At 37.8% G+C, this 20,950-nt stretch overlaps 1 protein-coding gene across 18 annotated transcripts in view; it reads right to left on the bottom strand.

Annotated features, from left to right (window-relative positions):
- ELAVL4 (ELAV like RNA binding protein 4) overlaps positions 1 to 20,950 on the bottom strand; it is a 154,649-nt gene that overhangs the window by 83,039 nt on the left and 50,660 nt on the right. For 6 of the 18 annotated variants that reach the window (XM_065522843.1, XM_005543426.5, XM_005543422.4 and 3 more), the window contains exon 1: positions 10,222 to 10,499. The exons of 2 other annotated variants lie outside the window; for them this stretch is intronic. In XM_065522843.1, coding sequence (XP_065378915.1) covers positions 10,222 to 10,230 — 9 coding nt within the window. In that variant the 5' untranslated portion in view covers positions 10,231 to 10,499. Of the gene's footprint in view, positions 1 to 9,456; positions 9,589 to 10,221; positions 10,500 to 13,024; positions 13,188 to 13,468; positions 13,742 to 20,950 lie in introns of those variants that run through there. 10 more of the 18 variants (XM_045371321.2, XM_015436206.4, XM_005543420.4 and 7 more) reach the window with 3 other exon arrangements.

Raw genomic sequence — 20,950 nt, forward strand, 5'->3', positions numbered from 1 at the left:
CAAACACCTACCTAGCAAGAAGGTCCTAAGAATATCCAACCTTCTCATTTGCCTGCTCAAATCACTAAATCATCCCTTTTTTGTCCTTCATTAATAGGCATGAGATTTTCCAAGGCTAAAATATGGAGAAACGTCTTCTATACCATCCCTTCTCCAAAATCAAGTTCCTCCCTGCTTTTTACAGATACATTTCTGCCCATACAAACACAGTCTAAAAACCAACCAAATTCTTCCAGAGCTTGCACATAATATACAATATGTATAGACACACACCTGCAAAATCCTCCAAAGATTCTTAGTGAAGACTTAAAATAGATTCATGTGGAAAGAGAAAAGTTTTATTGTCTGCCTGTTTCACAGCAAAGGATCTTTTTCTTTCTTTTCCTTCCTTCCTTCCTTCCTTCCTTCCTTCCTTCCTTCCTTCCTTCCTTCCTTCCTTCCTCCCTCCCTCCCTCCCTCCCTCCCTCCCTCTCTCTCTCTCTCTCTCTCTCTTTCTTTCTTTCTTTCTAACATAGGACCTGCAAAATGGCATTTGGGATATCAGATCAACTTATAACCCCTTCCCCTAGTTTTAAGGATTAAATTGAAGGAAAAAAAATAGACTTCCCTTTACATCCTTCCTGTCAGCATATGAAGTAGAATTATAAATCGGTGTTTCAAGATTGTGTTTTCAATTTAAGTCTTGAATCCCTTCAGGAACATTTTGTATTATTTCTCTATAACGGCAACAGGTCACAGCAACAGGTCCCCATTTAGAACAATTTGTGAATTTATTTATGGTGCCTATTTATTTATTTCCCCCTTCAGATCCTTGGGAAAAAGGTACAAAATTAGGTTTAACCTAACACCAGTCCTGACACCACCCATTATCCCTTCCCAAGAGTGTATAATCAACAACAATGCCAAGGCCTTTGTGGTGGTTTTCCTCTTTTCTTTCTTTCTTTTTTTCTTTAAATGGGAGGGTAATGAATTGAGGGTCAGCATTCTGCTCACATCCTGCACATCTCTTCAGTCAATCTGATCACTTCTAGAGGTGTTCACACTGCCAAAGCCATCCATCATCCTGCCTCGCCAAGCAGAAGGAAAACTGATGACAAGTTAGAAAAATCTCTTTAAGCCACTTTTTGCCTCAACCTCTTCACCATTCTGTGAGAAACAGAACTTCAAAGTTCAGCCTATTGGGAAAACAAGGGGAAAGGAGAAAAAAACCTGATATAGTGAAGAGGAAAAAAATAGATCTGAAGTAAGCTGGTTTCTGGGAAAAAGTCAAATAATTTGCAAGTTACAATATATAGACAGCAAAGATGGGACCATATCAATTAAGCTCAGCCTATTTTTATTTTCTTTCTGGCTGACTTCTAACTTTCCTAACAGGCTCTTTCATGAAATTAAAAAACAGCACTGGGTAAAAGTAATTTTATCTTCATCCTTTTTTTCTTTTGACAACTAAATCCCAAGTGAATTCTAATTCCAAAGGAGATCATGGATATAGCTTACGAAATCCTAGGAGGATGCAGAAAACGTAATAAAGCCATACAATTCCGAGGAAGAACTGAGGGCTTGTCTATATAGAAAAAAACAACAACAACACTGTGTGCCACCCTCCTTGCATGCTGGGGACAGTATGGAGACTGTGAGGGTAGCATGCAATGTCACTGCCCAGGACATCTGGCATGGGCAGATGGGCCTCTTTCTGGGGAAGGGCTTTTGCCAAGGGACAGAAAGACTGACAGACTGAAAGAGACTTAACATCCTCAAAACACCTTCGACTTTCAAGTCCTATGTATGACTGGTGCCTTCTAATACTGTTTCTCATCTGATTCTTGCAGAAACCCTGTGAGTTAGATATTATCATCACAATCAAAAAGATGAGGAATTGTGGCTCATGTTGAAGTAGCTCATCTGTGATTGCCCAGTTAGTAATTGGAAGAGTTAGGATTCCAACTTAAGTTCACCTGACTCTGAAGTCCTTTGCACTTGCCAGTTTCTCAAGACAAAGAGCAATCTTTTTAGAGGCTTGCCTGTACGAGCACACCATGACATTCCTCAGAGGCCAGAGGCAGACTCACGGCTCTCTGGTCTCTGAGATAGTCTTGCCAACAAAGGCATGGTAATAGCGGTGTCTAGTAGAAACAAATCTGATTTTTCTACATGTGTACAGGTCTATATAATATGTTTTTAGCCCCATCTGAACACAGGCCCTCTGGGTCCTAATCACAATAATCAGGTTGCTTTTAAGATTAGAAACTTTTCCACTACAGAGGTGGTTAAAATATAATCAAGCTAGGAAGTTATCCTCCCCCAAAGCCACCTAAAACAGAGCAGCTCCAAAATAAAACCAATTTACATATTTTAGCCCAAATTAAAAAGTAAAAGCTAAGGATTCCCTTTTAATATCCTGAATAATAAGTGCACATTTATGTAAAGCTTCCTTTGGGGAACGGTTACTATGAGGACAACTTTCCCAATATTATTCATAAATATCACTTTTGTTTTGGTGTTACAGTAAGAATCTGGACTTGTGGGAATTGTACTATCTGTACCCAGTGCATCAACAGAGATAATTAATGTTGAAGACATGTATAATACTAAGAATTTTGGATGTGTGGTTGACTGCATTACAAAAAGTAACTTAAGAAAAGATGAGTCAAATCTGGTCAAAATCACAAATTTCAGGAACTTGGTTGTTTACTCCATTTTAAGTGAGCATTTTCCTAATGAAAGTTTCATTAGTAAAGATGGCAACTTCTCAGCCTTTCTACCACAGACTTTTAAGTAGCACTTAGAACTAAAGTTTATCATTAGAGCAGTATTTACTACTGCTGCATCTTCAAAGAGGGCACTTGAAAAAAAAATTCGACTCAGTCTGTTATTTTTCATGTACAAATTAGAAAGCAAACCTTTAAAGGGTTTAGACTGGCAGCTTAGGAAAACACAGAGTACTTGAGAAGCCATTATTGGTACATCCCACGGCACACCGGGGCTCACAGCTGTCTACAACACACGCCACACACACATACCACAGTATTTAGATGTGTATGACAAAGTAAACGCGATTTCTGCTCCACTAGCAAACTTCCACTTTGGCATGCCAAAAGGGTCACTATCTGTTCAGATGCTCCTGGGAGGTAACAGAGGAAAAGGAATTCAAAAAGCCATTTATGTCAGAAGCAAGGAGGCAAGACATTCGTGTTTCTGTAAAATTAACCGGTTCCAGCCAAGCTTCATGGGCAGCTGACTGAAAGACAAGTTCCTTTCAACTGTCCAAACTTCTATATTTCTTCCTGAGGCTGAAGATGTGGACACATGAAACCTTATAGACTAAAATGTCCAAAAGATCTCTTATTTCTATCTTTTGGAGTCACACCTAGACACTTATAAATACAGAAGGAAAGACATTTATGTACTTGAATGTTTCAGCAGACCTTTTCTCATTATTTGACACAAACCTCATTGTGCAATGTGCCACCTTAAAAATCCCACAGCCCAACTTTATCTCCAATCACAGGGACTTATCCTCTAATTAGTTATGTCTTTTGACCATTGTCAAAAGAGAAAGAAACGGTGACCTTGGATTCCACGTTCCAAAGAAATACACACAGTAAGTCCTCAACAAATACATCTTCATCCAACAAGGAATGACAGCCAGCCTCTACTATGAACACTGTTGGCAAAACAACTTCAAGGTCTAGTTGTTATGAGAGAGTAGACAAGAATAAAGGATAACTCATAGAAGCAGAAGACTCAATGGCACGAAGTGCAGACAGAGGAAAACTCCATGCTGTGTTTTTTCAGAATTCACCGTCTTCGCTGGGTCGTTTCTCTGCTTCCCCATATCCTGAACAAAGAACTACACTTCCTATAGAAAAAATATTTATGAACTATATTTTATAGTTCAAAATGAGTGATTCAAAAATTAAGCTAAAGTTTGCATGTTATTTTTCAAATGAAGAGTCCAAGGGAAGTTATTTTCAGGAGAGACCCATGACATATATATTTTTTTCATTAAAAAAATCACATACGCTAGTTTTGCATTTTACTTTTGGGGTTAAAAATAAGTCTTTCCAAAAACAACAAAAAACAAAAAATGCAAGCACAAAAATTACACTGACTTTATTTCCTCAACACTTTTACTGCTTTTTCAACCAAAATTTATTTAAGGATTCCTTTAGGGCTCTCAGCATTTCTTGATCCTTGCAGAGGGGTATGTTTATTGAGGGGAGAAATACCTTTGGTATTAGATACAACAAAGATCTGAATATGAGACCCTACTAAAGCAAAAATGGTTGGTTCTAAAATGGTCTGAGCAAAGACAGTCTCAGGGGTGGGTGGAGAGAAAGAGATAGCTGGAGCTAGAGAGAGAGAAAGACAGAGACAGAGAAAGAGAGAGGAAGTCACCAGCCTATTAGGAGCCCTGACACTGCGTAAGTTATTTCTTAATGAATATACAAGGGAAAGCATAAATATTACCATTAAGCAGAGTGGATGTGAACATCCAAAGCAAGCTAACTGGCTGATTGCTGTCTTATTTTTTTTGTTCTTTTTTTAATAATTCCATTTCCAAACTGCTCGATTCCTAACACTGATGCTCCAAAGCTACTGTGAATACACTGCCTGAATACTTAATGAAGTAAACAACAAACAAAATGGCTCATCTTTGGTGCCCCCAGCTAGCATCCCAAACTGGATATAATTAAAGGTGTGAACAAGCAAGCAAGGAAGTAATGGACCTGCAAAGTCAAGGTTCTGAGAAATTATCGGGCACCCTGCACTGCACCAGTTCAAATTTATCACTCATTATCTCCTATACCGGAAAGATGCATACCCACATGTTGGTACTCTTCTCCCCTCTTGTCTCTTGTCCTCCAGCCTTTTTTTCCTTTTCACTGCTAAATAGCTACTTTAAGACAATTACTGCTTGTGACTCCCACCCACCCGCAGATCACCTTTTCTTTTCTTTTTTTTTTTTACCCTTAGAAAGCCAGTGACCTATAAAAGCCCTCTACCCCTAAAATACGTGGAGATTTCAAAAATATAAGGATGTTCCTAACACACACACACTTGCACACCAACTTACAAAGCAAAGCACAGATGTTAACACTGCCTTCTTACCTCCTCCTTATTTTTACCAATGGTAAAGACTAGGTTCAAATGCCCTCAAAGAAAAACATCCTGCCCACCCCTCCATACACATACACATATCCATATACACACACATACACACATTTTAATTCATACCCAGGCCCTTGACTGAAGGGATGGCTTTTAGCTCACAAACATTGTTACGGATTTGCACACTTACAATTTCTTAAGTAGCAGCTAAAGAAAGGTGTTTGGTTACCAACAGACTGCAGGGTCTGAATATATCTTTTTAAATAAATATTTGAAATTTCATATTTTTCTAATAAGAGAACTCCTGGAGTCATGAAGAGAAACCAGTTCTTATGGGAAGCAACCCAGTTTGGTTTTCTTTCCATTTATAGATGCACATATACTTGCAAGTAAGTGTGTGTACATGTTTAGTAATACCAAATAAGGAAAGCCTAAGACAGGTGCAGGAATCCGCAACACACTTATACTGATACACACAGAGTCTCTCTGCCTCTCTTTCTCGCACACACACTCTTTCCACATATACATTAAATGGATGGGGGAATGGATAGTGGTAAATGAAAGGTTGATTTTACTTTCAAAAGGAGAATTGACCAATTCTGTACAACATGGCCCATCGACTGGACAATAGTAAGATAAAAGCTTGAAAATGTTCATGTCCCTTCCTAGCCCCAAAATTCCCAATGACATTGGGGAAAAAATACTGCATTGCAGCATTTGCCAGCGCATACTCGTGTGTTTAGCATCCGCTGGCCAGCTCACCAACAAATGTACATATTAAATATCTAGGCATACAAATTAACTGCCTGGTGGCCACAGATCATTGGAGCTAATGAAGAAATTTGTCAAGCCCAAAGTACTTTTGTCTATGTATGATGACCTCTATGAAGACCACCATTTCTTACGTGAGGTACATACAATTTGTTTCTTTTTTTAAAAAAAATTAATATAAGGTGTTAAGATGCTCAGGGCTAAATGAAGCAGCACATCTCCTCATAGAAGAAATAGCATTTGGCCTACACATAGGAAAAGAACCCACCTATAATAAGGAAATAAGTGTAAAGGGAAGAAATCAAACCAAAGAAAAGGACTTACTCTGAGGAAACCCTACTGTTATTCATAGTAACTCTAACTTGAGAAAAACACCCCAATTCATCCACAAGTCCTTTTAGAGATATTGAACACACACATACAAGGCACCATTCATGCAATAATTTCTAGATATGAAATTTCAAATAGCTTATCCCTAATAGAAATCCTAAGTTTAAAATATCTGAAGTCTAACATGTCCCAAACCCAATTTCAAGACTAAGTTTAGAAGTAAAAGGCAAATGCACAGTTCATTTTCCTTCTCTCTCTCTCTTTTTTAAATATTCTATTGTTATTATCTCACGACAATCTGGCCTTCCTCTCATAACAACACCCTAATTTTCAAAGGACCAAGGAAGGGGTATTGGGAAAGAAAAAGTTTTAAGGTTTTGTGCAAACCATCAAATGGAAGCAAGGCCATCTATATCTGGCCAGGAGAATGACTTGAATGAATGGCAGGTAGAAATGAATGGGACTGAGACCACAAATGAATGGTTAAGTTGTTTGTTAGCTTTCTAAAAAATGAGATATTAAATTGTCTTGTAAATAAACGATTCTCAAAGTAATTTTTCAACTACTTCCCCATCTATGTTAATTTTACCCTTTCAAAAATTTAAATATTAAATGATTTAGCTGTTACATTACTATGAGATATATGGACACTCTGATCATTAAAACTGCGACTTAGTCAGATGTTGTTTGCAGAAATATTTCCAATTGGATTTTCACTTCTTAATAAATGCACATTCAGCCTTGTGCTTCCATAAAGGCACACCTCCACATGAAGGTAGTAGGCATTAATATTTTTAAGACAAAGGAGCGAGAAAGGTCAGCATCAGAACCACGTGTCTTTTTTACAACCCAAGCCAAGATGATACTTCTTACAGAAATTATTTTCCCCTGACTAAAAATTGCCAGACAATTCTCAGAAAATTAAAACAGAAACTATATTAGAGACTTAAAAAAATTCTATTTTTTTAAAGGTGACATAGGCTTATGCACTCAACATATGGCCGCAAGGTTCAAGTGTATCACAAAAAATATAAGTTTATTTATTTTTACCTCAAGAGTGAAAACACAATTTTTAAATCCCCTAAAAGAAGAGAAAACAAAAAGATGTCTCTGCAAGGAAAAAAGAATTGGGGGGGATTTTCAATGAAGAGAGTAAAAATTAAGAGTACTTTCAATAAAGCCAATTATATTTCCTAATCTTTTAATGTATTTCAGCATTTTTTAATCTCTCATTTTGGGGCTTACAATTAGCTACCTGATCATGTATCTATTTTGTCCCTTAGTATAAAACCCTAACAGATCACCATTTCAGTTGTTTTTACGCTATCTCCTGTTCACCCAAGTACTACACCTTTCAATCCTTATGGTACCCACCATCATGAGAAAACGAGACTATTAGTAAAACACAATTAGAGAAAAAAAGAGAAATGCTTGTCACCCAGTGCACACATGGGTCCCAGACGTTCAAAGACACTAAAATAAAAATCAGCTTTTCACTCAGTTTGTGCCAAGACCAGAACCAGGACCAAATGCCAAATGGAAGGCAGTGGTTGTGAGAGTGCAAGCCTGATGCATCCTGTGACTGTGGGCATGGGGAAAGAAGAAAAGCAAAAGGATCTTCATTTATTATTTTGTAAAGAAATTTCTACTCAGGAAAAATAAATCAGAGGTAGAATGAACTCCCCTGAAACTAGAGTATCAACATCTGATTTAGTAAAAATACCAATATCACCTAACGCCAAATCATTGCTTAGGGTAGATCTCTTCTACCTATATTTTTCCTATGAATATTTGCTGGAAATTTCTAAGAAATCATTTGCAGAACCTATCAGCTGTAGGAGTTCACTATTATGCTTCCGTCAACTTCATTCAATATAATTTACATTTTTTTCAAATGGTCTCACAGGATTCCTTGCGATTTTTCGCATGTACAATTTCACAGCAGGGAAAAGGGGGAAAAAGGAAAAAAAAAAAGCAAGATTCCCTACCTTCCCTTCCCCCTCTCCTCCTCTTTGGGTTTTTTAAACAACAACAACAACAACAAAACACACACACGCACACATGCACACACACACACAAACAGGGGAGACAGAGCAGATGCTTAAAAATAGATTTCTAAAAATCACTGTAAACCAGAGTTAGAAATGTAATTAACACCTATTTATAACAAATAATTAAAGTTGGGCTGGCCACAAAGAACAGCAAAGATAATCGAGGTCCTGTCCCCCTCCCCTTTTTTTTACACTGTTTGCAGTGTGTTCTCATGATAGCCACCTGCTCCCTACTCGGCTTCTCCTCTGTTCGTTTCCCCGGCAACCTTTCATTGGGTTTTCCTCCCAGCTATCGCTTTCAGTTGGGCTGCTCGGTCTAATCTTATTTGTTTTACACCCATCAAAACAAGCAGCCAGACAAAGGCAATCCTCTAAGAATGGGAAAAAGACCACAGCTTTGTTATAACATCTATGCAGAGCAAAAAGTCCTCCCCAGGCTTTTCTAGGGAAAAATAAGTAAGATGATTATGAATTTACAGCCTGCCCCCATACCCAGCTCTGAAACCCCGTGAAACCTATTGCTGGAGAAAATTCAAAGTCAAAGTGGGCACTCGTGGCATCTGATCATGCCATTTTGTGCCTTATCTTCAGGGTCAACATCAGGCGACAGAAGCGGCACTCAAGGAGTTTCCCTGATTCTTTTTTCAGAAAAAGATGATGCTAAAAATAGATTTACTACTTCGGCAGAAAGGTTTTCCACTTCCCCTTCCACATCCGAAAGTCCTGTTTCACAATTGCATCTGCTGGTACTGAATCTCACCTCCTCCACCCCTCATTCCCATCCTTCCCCATCACTCCTAGCATGAGACTGAAAAAGAAATGTGCCTTTAACTTTATCAGTCGTGTAATTCCGTTGAAGGCTCACAGAGGCGGTGGACACGCCAGCCAACAGTGACGGTGACATTGATTGTCAAAAAAGACACCAACCTTCCTTGGCTAAAATGTGTGTTTGCTGGAAGAGGCAGTGTGTGTGCCTGTGTGCATGCAGTGCCATTACACTTGGAGATGGATTCTGGTTTTCAGAAAAGAGAAATACTAATAAACACACACACACATACACACACAAACGATCAGCACAGTGATTTACAATGCACAGTCCAGCATCCTTACACATACACACATACAAGCACACACACACACACACACACACACAGGGCTGGGACCTCCAGGCTGCCTTCCTCTTTTCACTTACCATCTTCAAGCCATTCCACTCCATCTGTGATCAGAAGAAGATGGACCCTCACACAGTGTGTCAAAAGCGGAAAGGAACGTTATGTAAAAGCTGACATTCCTTCTTACAGAGCTGCTGCCCAGAGAAGGAAGCAACAACTCAACACGCCAGGCACTGCTACACATACAAGCCGCCTCCTCTTTTTTATGAGGTCATGACAGGAAACTCTTTGAAATACAAGATGCAGCATTTACTGAAGCCCAAATAAATCACTCTCTTTGCCGTTTTGACTGCGCAGTCCCCCGAAACACAACTGCCCATCTCAGTGTTCAGTATCCAGGAGCTGCCTCTCGAGGTTTAGATTTCCAGCACGGAAATGGAGAGATTCCTAACCCCGCTGCATCCACCCCCAGCCCCACAAAACCCAGGCACATAGACAAACCCCCTCTCGCTTACAAAAAGAAAACCCTTCTTTTGCCATTATGTCTCAAGTAATATAACCTCTTTCAATAAACCAGCAATTATTTCAGCCCTCCCCCTCCACCCCTTGCCTTTATGTTGAAGGGAAAACTGACAACGACTTGTTAAAAATGACAATCTTATATCCCCACTGCTTTTCAATAAAAGGACCTACCCGCACTCTCTACACAAAAGAGATAGTAAATGTAGGAACCAAACAGCAGCACAGAACTAAACTCTTGTGCAAGCATAAGACTGGTCAAGGTGTAGATGCTTTTCTTCCCTCCAGCAACACAAACAACAGATTATAAATCTAGTCATACCTACCATAACCATTCTTATTGGCAAATATTGGGTCTCGCAGAGCTTCGACTCTTCTGTTAAAATTTGCAAAGATTTCAGAATATATATTTAAAATGACTACTATTGTTATATATAATTAAAGATCCACAAAACACGGTGTGGATGATTGTAAAGCAAATCAATTATTTTTGGGGGGGTGGGCGGGGGAGAGAAAGAAAAAAAGAAAAGGAGCAGTGAGCTGAAACCCCCGATTCTAGGATGTAGATAAGAACAACTGAACAGAGCCTTGCTGAAATTGGCTCGAAGCTTCCCCTTTTTACATCCATTTATGGGACCATCTGTCAGCCGAAGCCTGGATCTGATTGGCTGGGGAAACGAAGGGAGGCGTTGCAACATCAGGTGCTATTTAAATTAGCTACTGCCAGATTGACGATGTTAATGATTTGGTGACCTCTACAACAACAGAGACCAGATTTCTGAACTGCTTCTTGTGTCTGGTAATTAAGGCCCGGCTGAAGCAACAACAGCCATACTTGTATTTTTACCTTTTCCCTCCTCCCAGCTCAAAAGTACTGTAACAACTGCAGGTCACTGGAGGCTTGCAAACCTTAACTAACAGTGGGAGGGTCCTTCTTTTCCCCTGTCCTGAGGGCCAAACCATCCCACCCCTCTGATGGAGTGCTTTTCCACTGTAGAATATTTTCAACCACCTTATCTTTCTAGACAGTTGCTTTCTAGCGAAATGCATATTTAATGATCTGCCTGTAGGCTTAAAGATACAACAAAAGCACTTTAATGTGCTAATTCATCTACAATTTAACTTTATTATTTCCTGATATTGCTGATTTTTAGTAAGTAATGCTCCTTCTCCAGCTAACATGGCCAACATTTCAAAAGCAAGCAAGTTGGGGATTAAGCTTGCTCCATGAACTAGGTTCACACAAGTTTATCTCAGAAAACTATTTCCTAATAAACAAAAAGAAAAAAAAATGGTGGGGATAAGGGAGGGGCAGCTGTCAGCCTCTACCTTTCTGCCTTCTGTCTGAGCTTTTCAAAACTGAGGATGATGAATGATTTATTTAAATGAATTTATTTTTCAACTTGGATAGGGGCATGATCTGAATTTTTAAAAATCCACAAAAACACTTTCTCCTACTGTTTTAGAGAAAGGTAAAACATGCTTTTGACAACAGCCTCATTTCAAAACCTGTGCAGAGTGCTCATTTTGCTTAGCTAAATAAGTGATTTTGCTTCTCTCCTTCAAAGGGATGTCTTTTTTTCTTTGGCCTCTTAAGAGATTTGCAAAGAGACATTTAGCAAGTGTGTGGTGATGTATACAGTTTGTCTGCCTATTTACATATTTTATAGCCTCTACACTACCAAGCCATCAGTAGTGTATTTTTTGTTCTGGTTTGAGTTTTTAGAGTGGCTTACCTGAGAAGTTCATGCTTCACACCTATGCAAAAACTAATGTATCACTGTTTATTTAACTCATAATTTAATCAATTTGTTCTTTGATAAATACACAGTGGTAACACATATTACCAAAGACAAAATTCAATGTAATCTTTAATCTTTGGTGGTGAGACAGAACTAGGCAGAGTAGAAATAAAGGCCGAAAAATATGCTATATCTCTGGGTTTCAAAGTCCAAGAATAAAATGGGTTTGTGAAAAATTATTAGAAAATAAAATAACCTTACATTTTTCAAGATTAAAACTGTTCTGTCCAAGATACTGTTTCATGAACACACATATGTAAACATACATATATATTCATACTTTAGAAAATACAGATACATCATAAAACAATATATGTTGGGTACGCTGCATAATCCATTAGACTTCAGTATGAATACGTTCAGCTATTAGAAATGAAAATACATGAAATAGAATAGTAAAAATGTTAAAACTATAATTCCTTAAAGTGGAACAATACTCAGTTAAGTAAACTTTTAAAGTAATTTCTTTAGCAAATGTATAAAATGTCTTGTGAGTCACAATAGTACTACAGTATCTGTTGAACTGTGTACTGAGGATGAATTCACAGGTTAAAGTGTTCTAAATGGTTCAGCATATGTGCACAGAGTAGGTACGTGTGCCCCAAATCAACAACATAAACTCTGAGTGCAATTCCACCAATATTAAAATATTGTGAAAAGTAAACATTAAGACAATGCTGACAAACACACAAATAAAAACAGCTTGCTTGGAACAAAATATTTACTTAGATTTCTCTGGAGGTTATAAAAAATAAAATTTTACAAAACACTTTTCTCCCATCCATACTAACCTCAGCACACTTATTGAACCATAAATTAACATTAGGTATATTAAAAGATATTCTGGCCACTTTTCCAAAATAGTAGCTGTATATACAGTATAAATAACTAGCTGGTTTTGCTAGGCTAAAAAATTCATGCATTTCTTATATTGATCACTTTTCCACAAACCTCCACTCTAAAGTCTTTCAACGGAATCCTCAAACAAATGCACAAATGTCCTCAGAGGCCTTTTCTCTAAAGACAAAGGCAGAATCCTATTGTTGGGAAAAGTCAACCTTATTATCGCATTTCCAATAGTACCATTCATCCTTCAGAGTGAGGGGCTGACCGCTACATCAGTGTGTGACATTTGTAAAGCAACAGATTCTCAATATATTATCTCAAGAATCAGGCAGGCGAGTCTCCCAGTCATGCATGATTTTTTTTTTTTTTCTGCCACAATCCACCACCACAGAAAGAAACTTGTCTCACTCAAGCAGCTAAGGCAACCTAAAAATGATATCCCAGCACTGTGGGGCTGCCAACACCGCTGTATTCCTCTTACCATAAATGAGCAGTTTCTTGACTCATTAATAACAATTTCCCTTAAAAGAAGTAATCTCATATCAGTCAGCCCCTTGCCACCATGCACACATCCCAAAGGTTGCAGATATCTCAGCATCAGTCGCCGGCAGCCAGCTTTCCCACACAGAGTCCAGATGGACTGTACCAGAAGCCAATTCAGCGTTAATAACTACCTACTCCGCGCAGTGGAGAAGCCTTACGTGGCACAATGGGCTAGGAAACAGCAGCCGGTTGAAACTGCAAATAAAAAAAGACAACCAAATTCTCCAAAAGCACCAAAAGGAAGGAACAGAAATGGAAGCGTGAATTGTATTTCCTTGACTTCCATGAGGCAGAAAAAAAGGAATCCTTCATAAATATAGGGAAAAAAAAGAAGGGGGGGGGGAAAACAGATGCTGCCCAGAAAAAAGTGACAAAATATTACCTCATTATTTAACAAAGCAGCATTAAGCGTCCTGCTGATTTCAAACATCTTGCCACAGATTTTGTTTTAAGAGAAACAGATAGAATCCTTTGCAAAGCACTCCGTCTGCAAAGGGTTCTTCAATTTTCTTGCGTGTCACGGAACAGTCAATATATTATTTCCCTAGAGTTCGTACATTAAAACCTCTAGTCAGTGAGCTGAATTTTCCCCTTATCTCACACACAGTAGACTCCTGTTATATGTACTGCTCTCTTTGCAAGAGCAGCCTGCCCCAAACATGGCTGGTGTTTAAACTACTCTTTAAAGTAACAGTTCACTATATAACCACCAGGTGGGTAGAGTGCACAGATTCAAATGAACCATCTTAAAATATTTCTTTTCTTTTTTTTTTCCCCTTGGAATAGCTTTTGGGTGTAAAATGTGACATGAGAAACACCACCATCCTAACAGGCAAGATTGTCTCTCACTATATCTTGTCAAAATAAATAAATAAAATTCCTTCTCTTGACTTAAAGCAAGGAAATGAAACAAAACAAAACACTGCCACCAATTCTAATAAGAACTGTGAAGAATGAAACACAAACAAGCTTTGTTTCATTCAGCAAAGGATGAACAAGGAAAATACAATCAACACAGAGCAAGTGGGAAGGCCAAAAACCTCACGGAAATATTTCTCTTTAGCAAAAACAGAAAAATATTCACACACAGTGATGAAAACTCAAAAGTGTGCATGTGGATGAAGCACATACAAGACGGAGGCAAGAGTTTAAGGGTGCAACTTTTCTTCTGAGTAGAAATTAGGTTTATTTAATATGGGTATTTCCTAATAAGAAATAACTGAAAGCTTAGAAGTAAAGACACTGAAAAAAAAAAACACACACACAAAATCTTAAGCCTCTCTTTTTAAAATACAATTAAATGAATAGTGACAAACAACCACAAGAGCAAGCCAATCACATATCTCTACCCATTGCTGTTCTTTTTCCCGAAGATCTGCCTCGAAGTGGAACATTTCTGTCGTATACTATTTTGGATGTATAGCTAACTTGGCATCTCCTTTGTACCACTCTATTCCAATTAATCTACTCCTCTGCCAAGAATAAATAGACTGTCCCAAGTTGAAAGCTCCAAGTGATTGGGGGTATGTTAAAAGGATATAGAACCACCTGAATAAAAATAAATTACATAACTTATATTGTTGTATGGCCTGATTTTAAGGAGGATCTTATGACTTACAAAGCATGCAACACCATTCTATGTTCCACATGTATCTAAAACAGAAACCAACACACACAGATACCTGGGATTTTCTTTTCTTGGCTGGACAAAAATAAAGGTCTGGAACCTCCACATTTTCTTGCAAACACAAGTGTTGACACTAATATTTTTCCAGCCCATCCAGGCAGTATTTAGCCATACACAATAGTGACTATCTCCTTCATCTTTAAGTCAAGACGGCATCACTTAATACCATTTAACCTCCTTGCATATATTAAGTTTCAAGTGACAATTTTTAACTGGCGAGTGAGAAGGAGGAGTTGCTCTCATCAAATTCTGGTTGTATGAAATAAGCTAATTTGTACACTCACCATATGTCTTAAACACTAATTAAAAAATGTCACTTTCTTCAAACATTAAAATGTAATCAGCTTAGTAAATAAAATATTCTCAAGTTTTCTTGCCTTGGTGATAATTTAAAGAGTGTTTATCTCAAGGTAACCTCTCTATTTTGATTACCAAGGAAGACTTTTAATTTGAAAAGGGAAAAAGGGGATACTGGGGACTGGGGGGAGTGAGAAGAGAAAACCACTACTGTATGAAGCTGCACAAAGGAAAATAAGATGAAGCGGGTTTTTAAGGACCCAAAGTCTTGTTACCCTAAGGCAAATCCAGCCAATCAATACCACCCATTGACGGTCTACCATCTGCCAGGCTATCCAGCGATGTGGCTAAACAGACCTGTTCCATATGACTGTAGCCGGCTCATTTTCAGTCGATTAGGGCAGTTCCAGAGCATTCACGTGCAACAGCACAAAACTCCAAGTCAGACTGAGCCTCTCTCTTCACACCAGTCCCTCCGAGCACAGCTGCAGACCTTTTCCTCCTGTTCCGGCTGTCTGGATTACCTCTTGTTGCCCCTCAATTGAATTAGCAAAATGGGGTGGGAAGGTAGAGTGAACAGACACTCACATATCCACACACACACATATAGATAATTGCTGGCCCTTCTTCACTGTTAGGCAGAAATCAGGAATTCCATGTGCTCTGCCCTAATAGCACACCATTTAAATAGCGTCATCAGTGACTACGACCTGACATTTTCTTGTAGTTCAATTTCTTTTTATCCTTTACCTCTTCCCTTGAAAAATAAACCTAGACTGCTGGCATTTCTTTCTTTAGGAAAAATACAATCAGTCTGCCCAGAAAATGGTATCCTATATGTAAAAGCTTTTGAGAAAATTTAAAGCTTAATTTTCCTTTGTTGAATTGTGGTGTTGGTTTCCTTTTTTTTTTCTTTGTCATGTAGAAATATAAATTATATAATTATATATATCATATAAAAATCAATTTTTATAGGAAAATGCAAACATACTACAGAGGCAAGAAAGATGCACCAGATTGACGTGAAAGAGTCTACCAGAAATTCACTGTCGAATGTTCTCTGTGAGATATATGACCTGATAGTCAATAATGCCTTTCTCCTTCCTAAGGAGTTTTGTCTACTACAGATTGTGGGAAAGCTAGAAGAATGCTACTGTGGGGGGAAATGTGACAAATGGATGTCTAACCTGTCTAAACCACCAAGAGTTCACCTGTGGAGGTAAATGGACCTAAAAGTAGATTCATACTTCATCTTCCCGCTTTCTTTTCATATTCCTAAGCCTTATGCAAGAACAGTAGCTAAAAGTAAGATTCCTTTCCAGAGTCAGTGTATGCTTACTTTTTCAAATGTGCCTTTGACCATACTCTTAAAGCACTAGAATGTCTTTCTGGGAAAGAAAATTTGAAGTACGGGAAAACTATCTTACTTACAAAATTCTGAAAAAAAAAAAAAAAAAAGGTAAATACACATTTATCCGAGCATCTGATTTAGGTAGAATGGCTGTCTGGACTTTTCCGTGATACAGTCTTCATCACAACCCCTAAAAAACTCAGCAGGGTCAATGTGAAAACACACAGAGATTTCTGAAGATCTCTGCATTAAGGGATTTGGGGCCTTTTCATATCAGTTCAGATGAGCTTTACAAAAAATAAAAAACCAAAACGAAGAAACAAACAAAAAACCCTGCTATATATATAAATTTTTATAAATCTAAGTGCACTGAGCAGGTAAAGTATGGAGTAGCTATTCACACCATTAAAGGATATAGTGGTTGGTCAGTTAAATACATTTTTAAAAATGATTTGATATGGAATTAAAAAAAATTCTGGACTCGTTTATAATTCTGTAACTAATAATAAAGGAATATATGTAAAAGGCAAAGAAGGTACATCCGTGGAAAAAGAAGGGAGGAGGAGGAGGAGAAAGAAGGAAGAAAAGGTCAAAGGGAGAGGAGGGGAAGGGAGAAAGGGAGGAGAAGAAGAAATAAGAAATTAACAGGAATTCTAAAGCACAAATGAAAACGCTATATTTTACCAGGAGTCTACTGTATACCAAACACCGTATTAGGCCCTTGACTTGCACAATTTTACTCAACCCCACAGTAGTGACAATTATAATATCTAAGCATTACTTCTAGAAAGGTGTTTTCTTTATCCAAAAGTAAGATGTCTCTTCCATTACGTCACAGAAGAACATGCTAAGTAAATATTTCTGTTTTTTAATTACGATTTTTTTTTTTTGGTAGAGATAGGGGTCTCGGTATTTTGCCCAGGCTTGTCTTGAACTCCTGGCCTCAAGGGATCCTCCTGCCTCAGCCTCTCAAAGTGCTAAGATTATAGGGATAAGCCTCTGTGCCCAGCCTTAGTAAATATTTGCTGAGTCAGTGAGAAAGATGGGCACAGACTAGAAGGAAAGGAAAGGGAAGGTGAAAGTCATGCTCAATTTTTTCTCAACTAAAAAATAACAAGATTAAAAAAATTTAAAAAATTATTTAAAAAAATTTTCTTGAAAAGATTTCTTTGTGACATGCTTTTAGCTAGGTATGTCCTCAAGATATCTCATTTAATCTATTATTACGATCAGGCTGTAAATCTGGAGTGGGAGAAATACAAAAGATTAAAACTGGAAAGCAAAACATTTTAGAAAGCAGGATAAGTACTTGATTGAGTCCCCAACCCTACCCCTTTTTGCTCTTTTAAACCTGAAAAAAACCCTTACATACAGTAGTTGCTCAACAAACAGTAGTTGAATTAAGTTATGTATCCTTATTTCCAAGCAGTGCTGAGTTACAGGGAATGAAGGAAGATCAATAGTCCCACTCATTAACACTTCAAGTGCTATCCCAAGGCCCATTCTGTTTGATTCAACTAGGGGTTGCTGAACATCTCCTTCAGGAAAAATGATATGTTAGGCTCTATAAGCCTCAATTTCCTCATCTGTAAAATAGGCACAATAATACTTCACTGATGGTTTGTTGCCAGGAAAAAAAAAAAAAAAAAACAGCATACATAGGCTTGGTGGAGGCATCATTCTAAATGGCAGCAATTATTAATAATATGCAGAATGGGAGGAAATGCATAAATTAGTATTAGTTTCAGGATAATTCAATCTTGTTGAGGAAGATATTATACAAAGACTCTCAAAATAACTAGAGAATAACAAGACAATCATAACTAACAAAGGCTGAATGGTCTGTTCCAGTTCTAATAAAAAAGTGCCTGCTGCCGATAAACATTTACTTAGTCTTGTGGGCAAACTTCAGTACTAAATTATTGGTGTGAACAATAAAAAGAAATAGAAGTCATAGTCCCCACCTTCAAGGAGCTTAAAATCTGGTTGGGAAGGAGTTTTCCTTTTTACGCATGAATCCTAATAGCCTAGGGAAGGATGTAAAAAGAATACCAAAATTAAGTGTTAGAGATAGTTGATAAGCCTCCCCCTGTGGGGGAAGGGAAGGCTTCATGGGAGAAGCCTGAACTGAGGAGAGGTCCAAAGAATGATAAGAATTCGCTAGGAAAATGCAGAATATTTTTCATATAAGAATAGGGGTGGGGTAGGGGAAAAGGAAAGAGATACTGACAGCCATCGCATCCTAGCCAGAATCCCTGTGAGGGCTCCTCTGAATCTATTCCAACCTCCTCCATTTTTAAAAGCTATAAATAGAGGGATATTATGATATGACTACTGTGGGAGGGCAGACCTCTTATTCAGTAAGTTCTTTATAAAAGGAACAAGAATTAATATTGATGGAACATTCACTGTGTGTTGAACATTATGGTAGGTGCTGTGCCTATAAATCTCATTTAATCTCACAACTCTGAGATTTCCAATAAGAAAACTAGAGATTACAAAATTTAATTGATTTTCTCAAGATCATGTAACTAGTAAGAAGAGGCCAATTTAGGTTTCATGCTTATGTATGCCCAGCCTCAGTCCACAGTCTTTTCTCTGTAACATACCAACTTATATAGAAAAGTGTGAATCTAAAGATATTTAAGTCTTATTTTCTGTGTTACTCTATACTCAAAAACTAACATTCAAAATAATATCTTTGACTTCTATTGACATTTAAAACAGTAACAATCAAAATAATATATGCCTGTAAATTCACTATTCTGCCACCAGGTGATAATAGAACTCTGGTCCTATGAGGATTACAAGGGAAACATTTTGTCTACATTATTTTGTGCATGTGCTATTCCATTCCCCATGCTTGGAAGTGGTGTAGAGAGTGACTGATCTTTAGATGAAATTGTCTGCTCAAGTCCCAAAACATTTATCTTTACAAATATTTCCAAATTTTATTTATTAAAAATCCAACTGTGAACATAATTCTAGACCTCAGTAATTTTCAAACAATTCAATTACAGATTGCATTCAATGGATTATAGTTCATTGTTACTTTCTTTCTTTTTCTTTTTCTTTTCTTTCTTTCTTTCTTTTTTTTTTTTTGAGACGGAGTTTCCCTCTGTCACCCAAGCTGGAGTGCAGTGGCGTGATCTCGGCTCACTGCAACCTCTGCCTTCCTGGTTCAAGCAATTCTCTTGCCTCAGCCTCCTGAGTAGCTGAGATTACAAGCATGTGCCACCATGCCCGGCTAATTTTGCATTTTTATTTTTAATAGAGATGGGGCTTCTTCATGTTGGTCAGGCTGGTCTTGAACTCCCAAACTCAGGTAATCCGCCTGCCTCGGCCTCCCAAAGTGCTGGGATTACAGGTGTGAGCCACCGCACCCAGGCAGTTCACTGTTACTTTCACACTGTACTGTGAGTTTGCATGGCAGAAATTGTACGTTATTTGCCTTATAACCCCAGCACACAGAATAACAGTACCTGGAATATGGTGGACACTCAAGAAAAGAACATAAATTATTGATTTCAAATAATTTGGAAAAAATTTGAACCAACTGCTTAGGGTATAATTATTTGGTGGTCAATGCTCTATTCACTAATACATAACTTTATCAAGTCATCCTTAACCCTGACTTATTACAAAAATCCCTTTCCTGAGGTTGGTCACCAGCAGAAGCCTTAGATCAACAGCCCATGGCTGCTTTTCTTTCAGTGGTCAGGCACTTCCCTTCTGCCTTGGCCAGGGACATTCTACATTTATTACAAGTCCTGCCCTACTTGGTAGTCTAGTTTCCAACTCTCTTATGCCCAGAAAGGTTGCTTCCTTTCTCTATGAGAGGTGAATTAAAATATGTGGAAAACAAGAGAGGCATGCTATATAACTGTCAGAAAGAGGCAACTCTCCACTTGACCCTTTTTAGTTCTTCCCCTCTCTGACTCTAAAGCTGGGGAAATGATTTAACTACTTTTAAGCAGAAGAGTAAAGTTACACATTAATGCTGAGTAGCTCATTTCCCTTAGCAACCCCTTAGCAACAGCAGCTTCAAGTTCAAAATACCTCCGTGAAAAGGATCACATCTTTAACGAAGATGAGTATTTTTTTAATGTAAGGTTTTTGAACGGAAGTTTTAACATTACAACATCCAAAGCCTTGTTTGCTACAAGTGCTTATTTCATGTTAACCTTCCTTTATGATATTATGAGGTAACCATAATGATGCTAGGCTTCTACAAAATTTGAGTGTCTAGAAAAGCCCTGGTCCTTCCCTAAAATTATTCACAAACATAACTTTTCCTTTTTGTTTAAATCAAGTCGTCGTTACTCCTAGGTCATTATAGAAATTACACTTAAGTTATTTTAAAAGGGTTATTGATATTGAACTCACTATTCAATCTAACCACTTGCTATTCCTCCCTTACTAAGAAGAGTCAATAAAGAGTATTTACTAATTTTATTATTTGATACCTACTCTGCCCACTTCATTATCCATAAAATGAACCATGGGATAATTAAATAATCATCACATTG

This window comes from Macaca fascicularis, chromosome 1 (genome assembly GCF_037993035.2).
Source record: "Macaca fascicularis isolate 582-1 chromosome 1, T2T-MFA8v1.1".
Classification (NCBI taxonomy): Eukaryota; Metazoa; Chordata; class Mammalia; order Primates; family Cercopithecidae; genus Macaca; species Macaca fascicularis.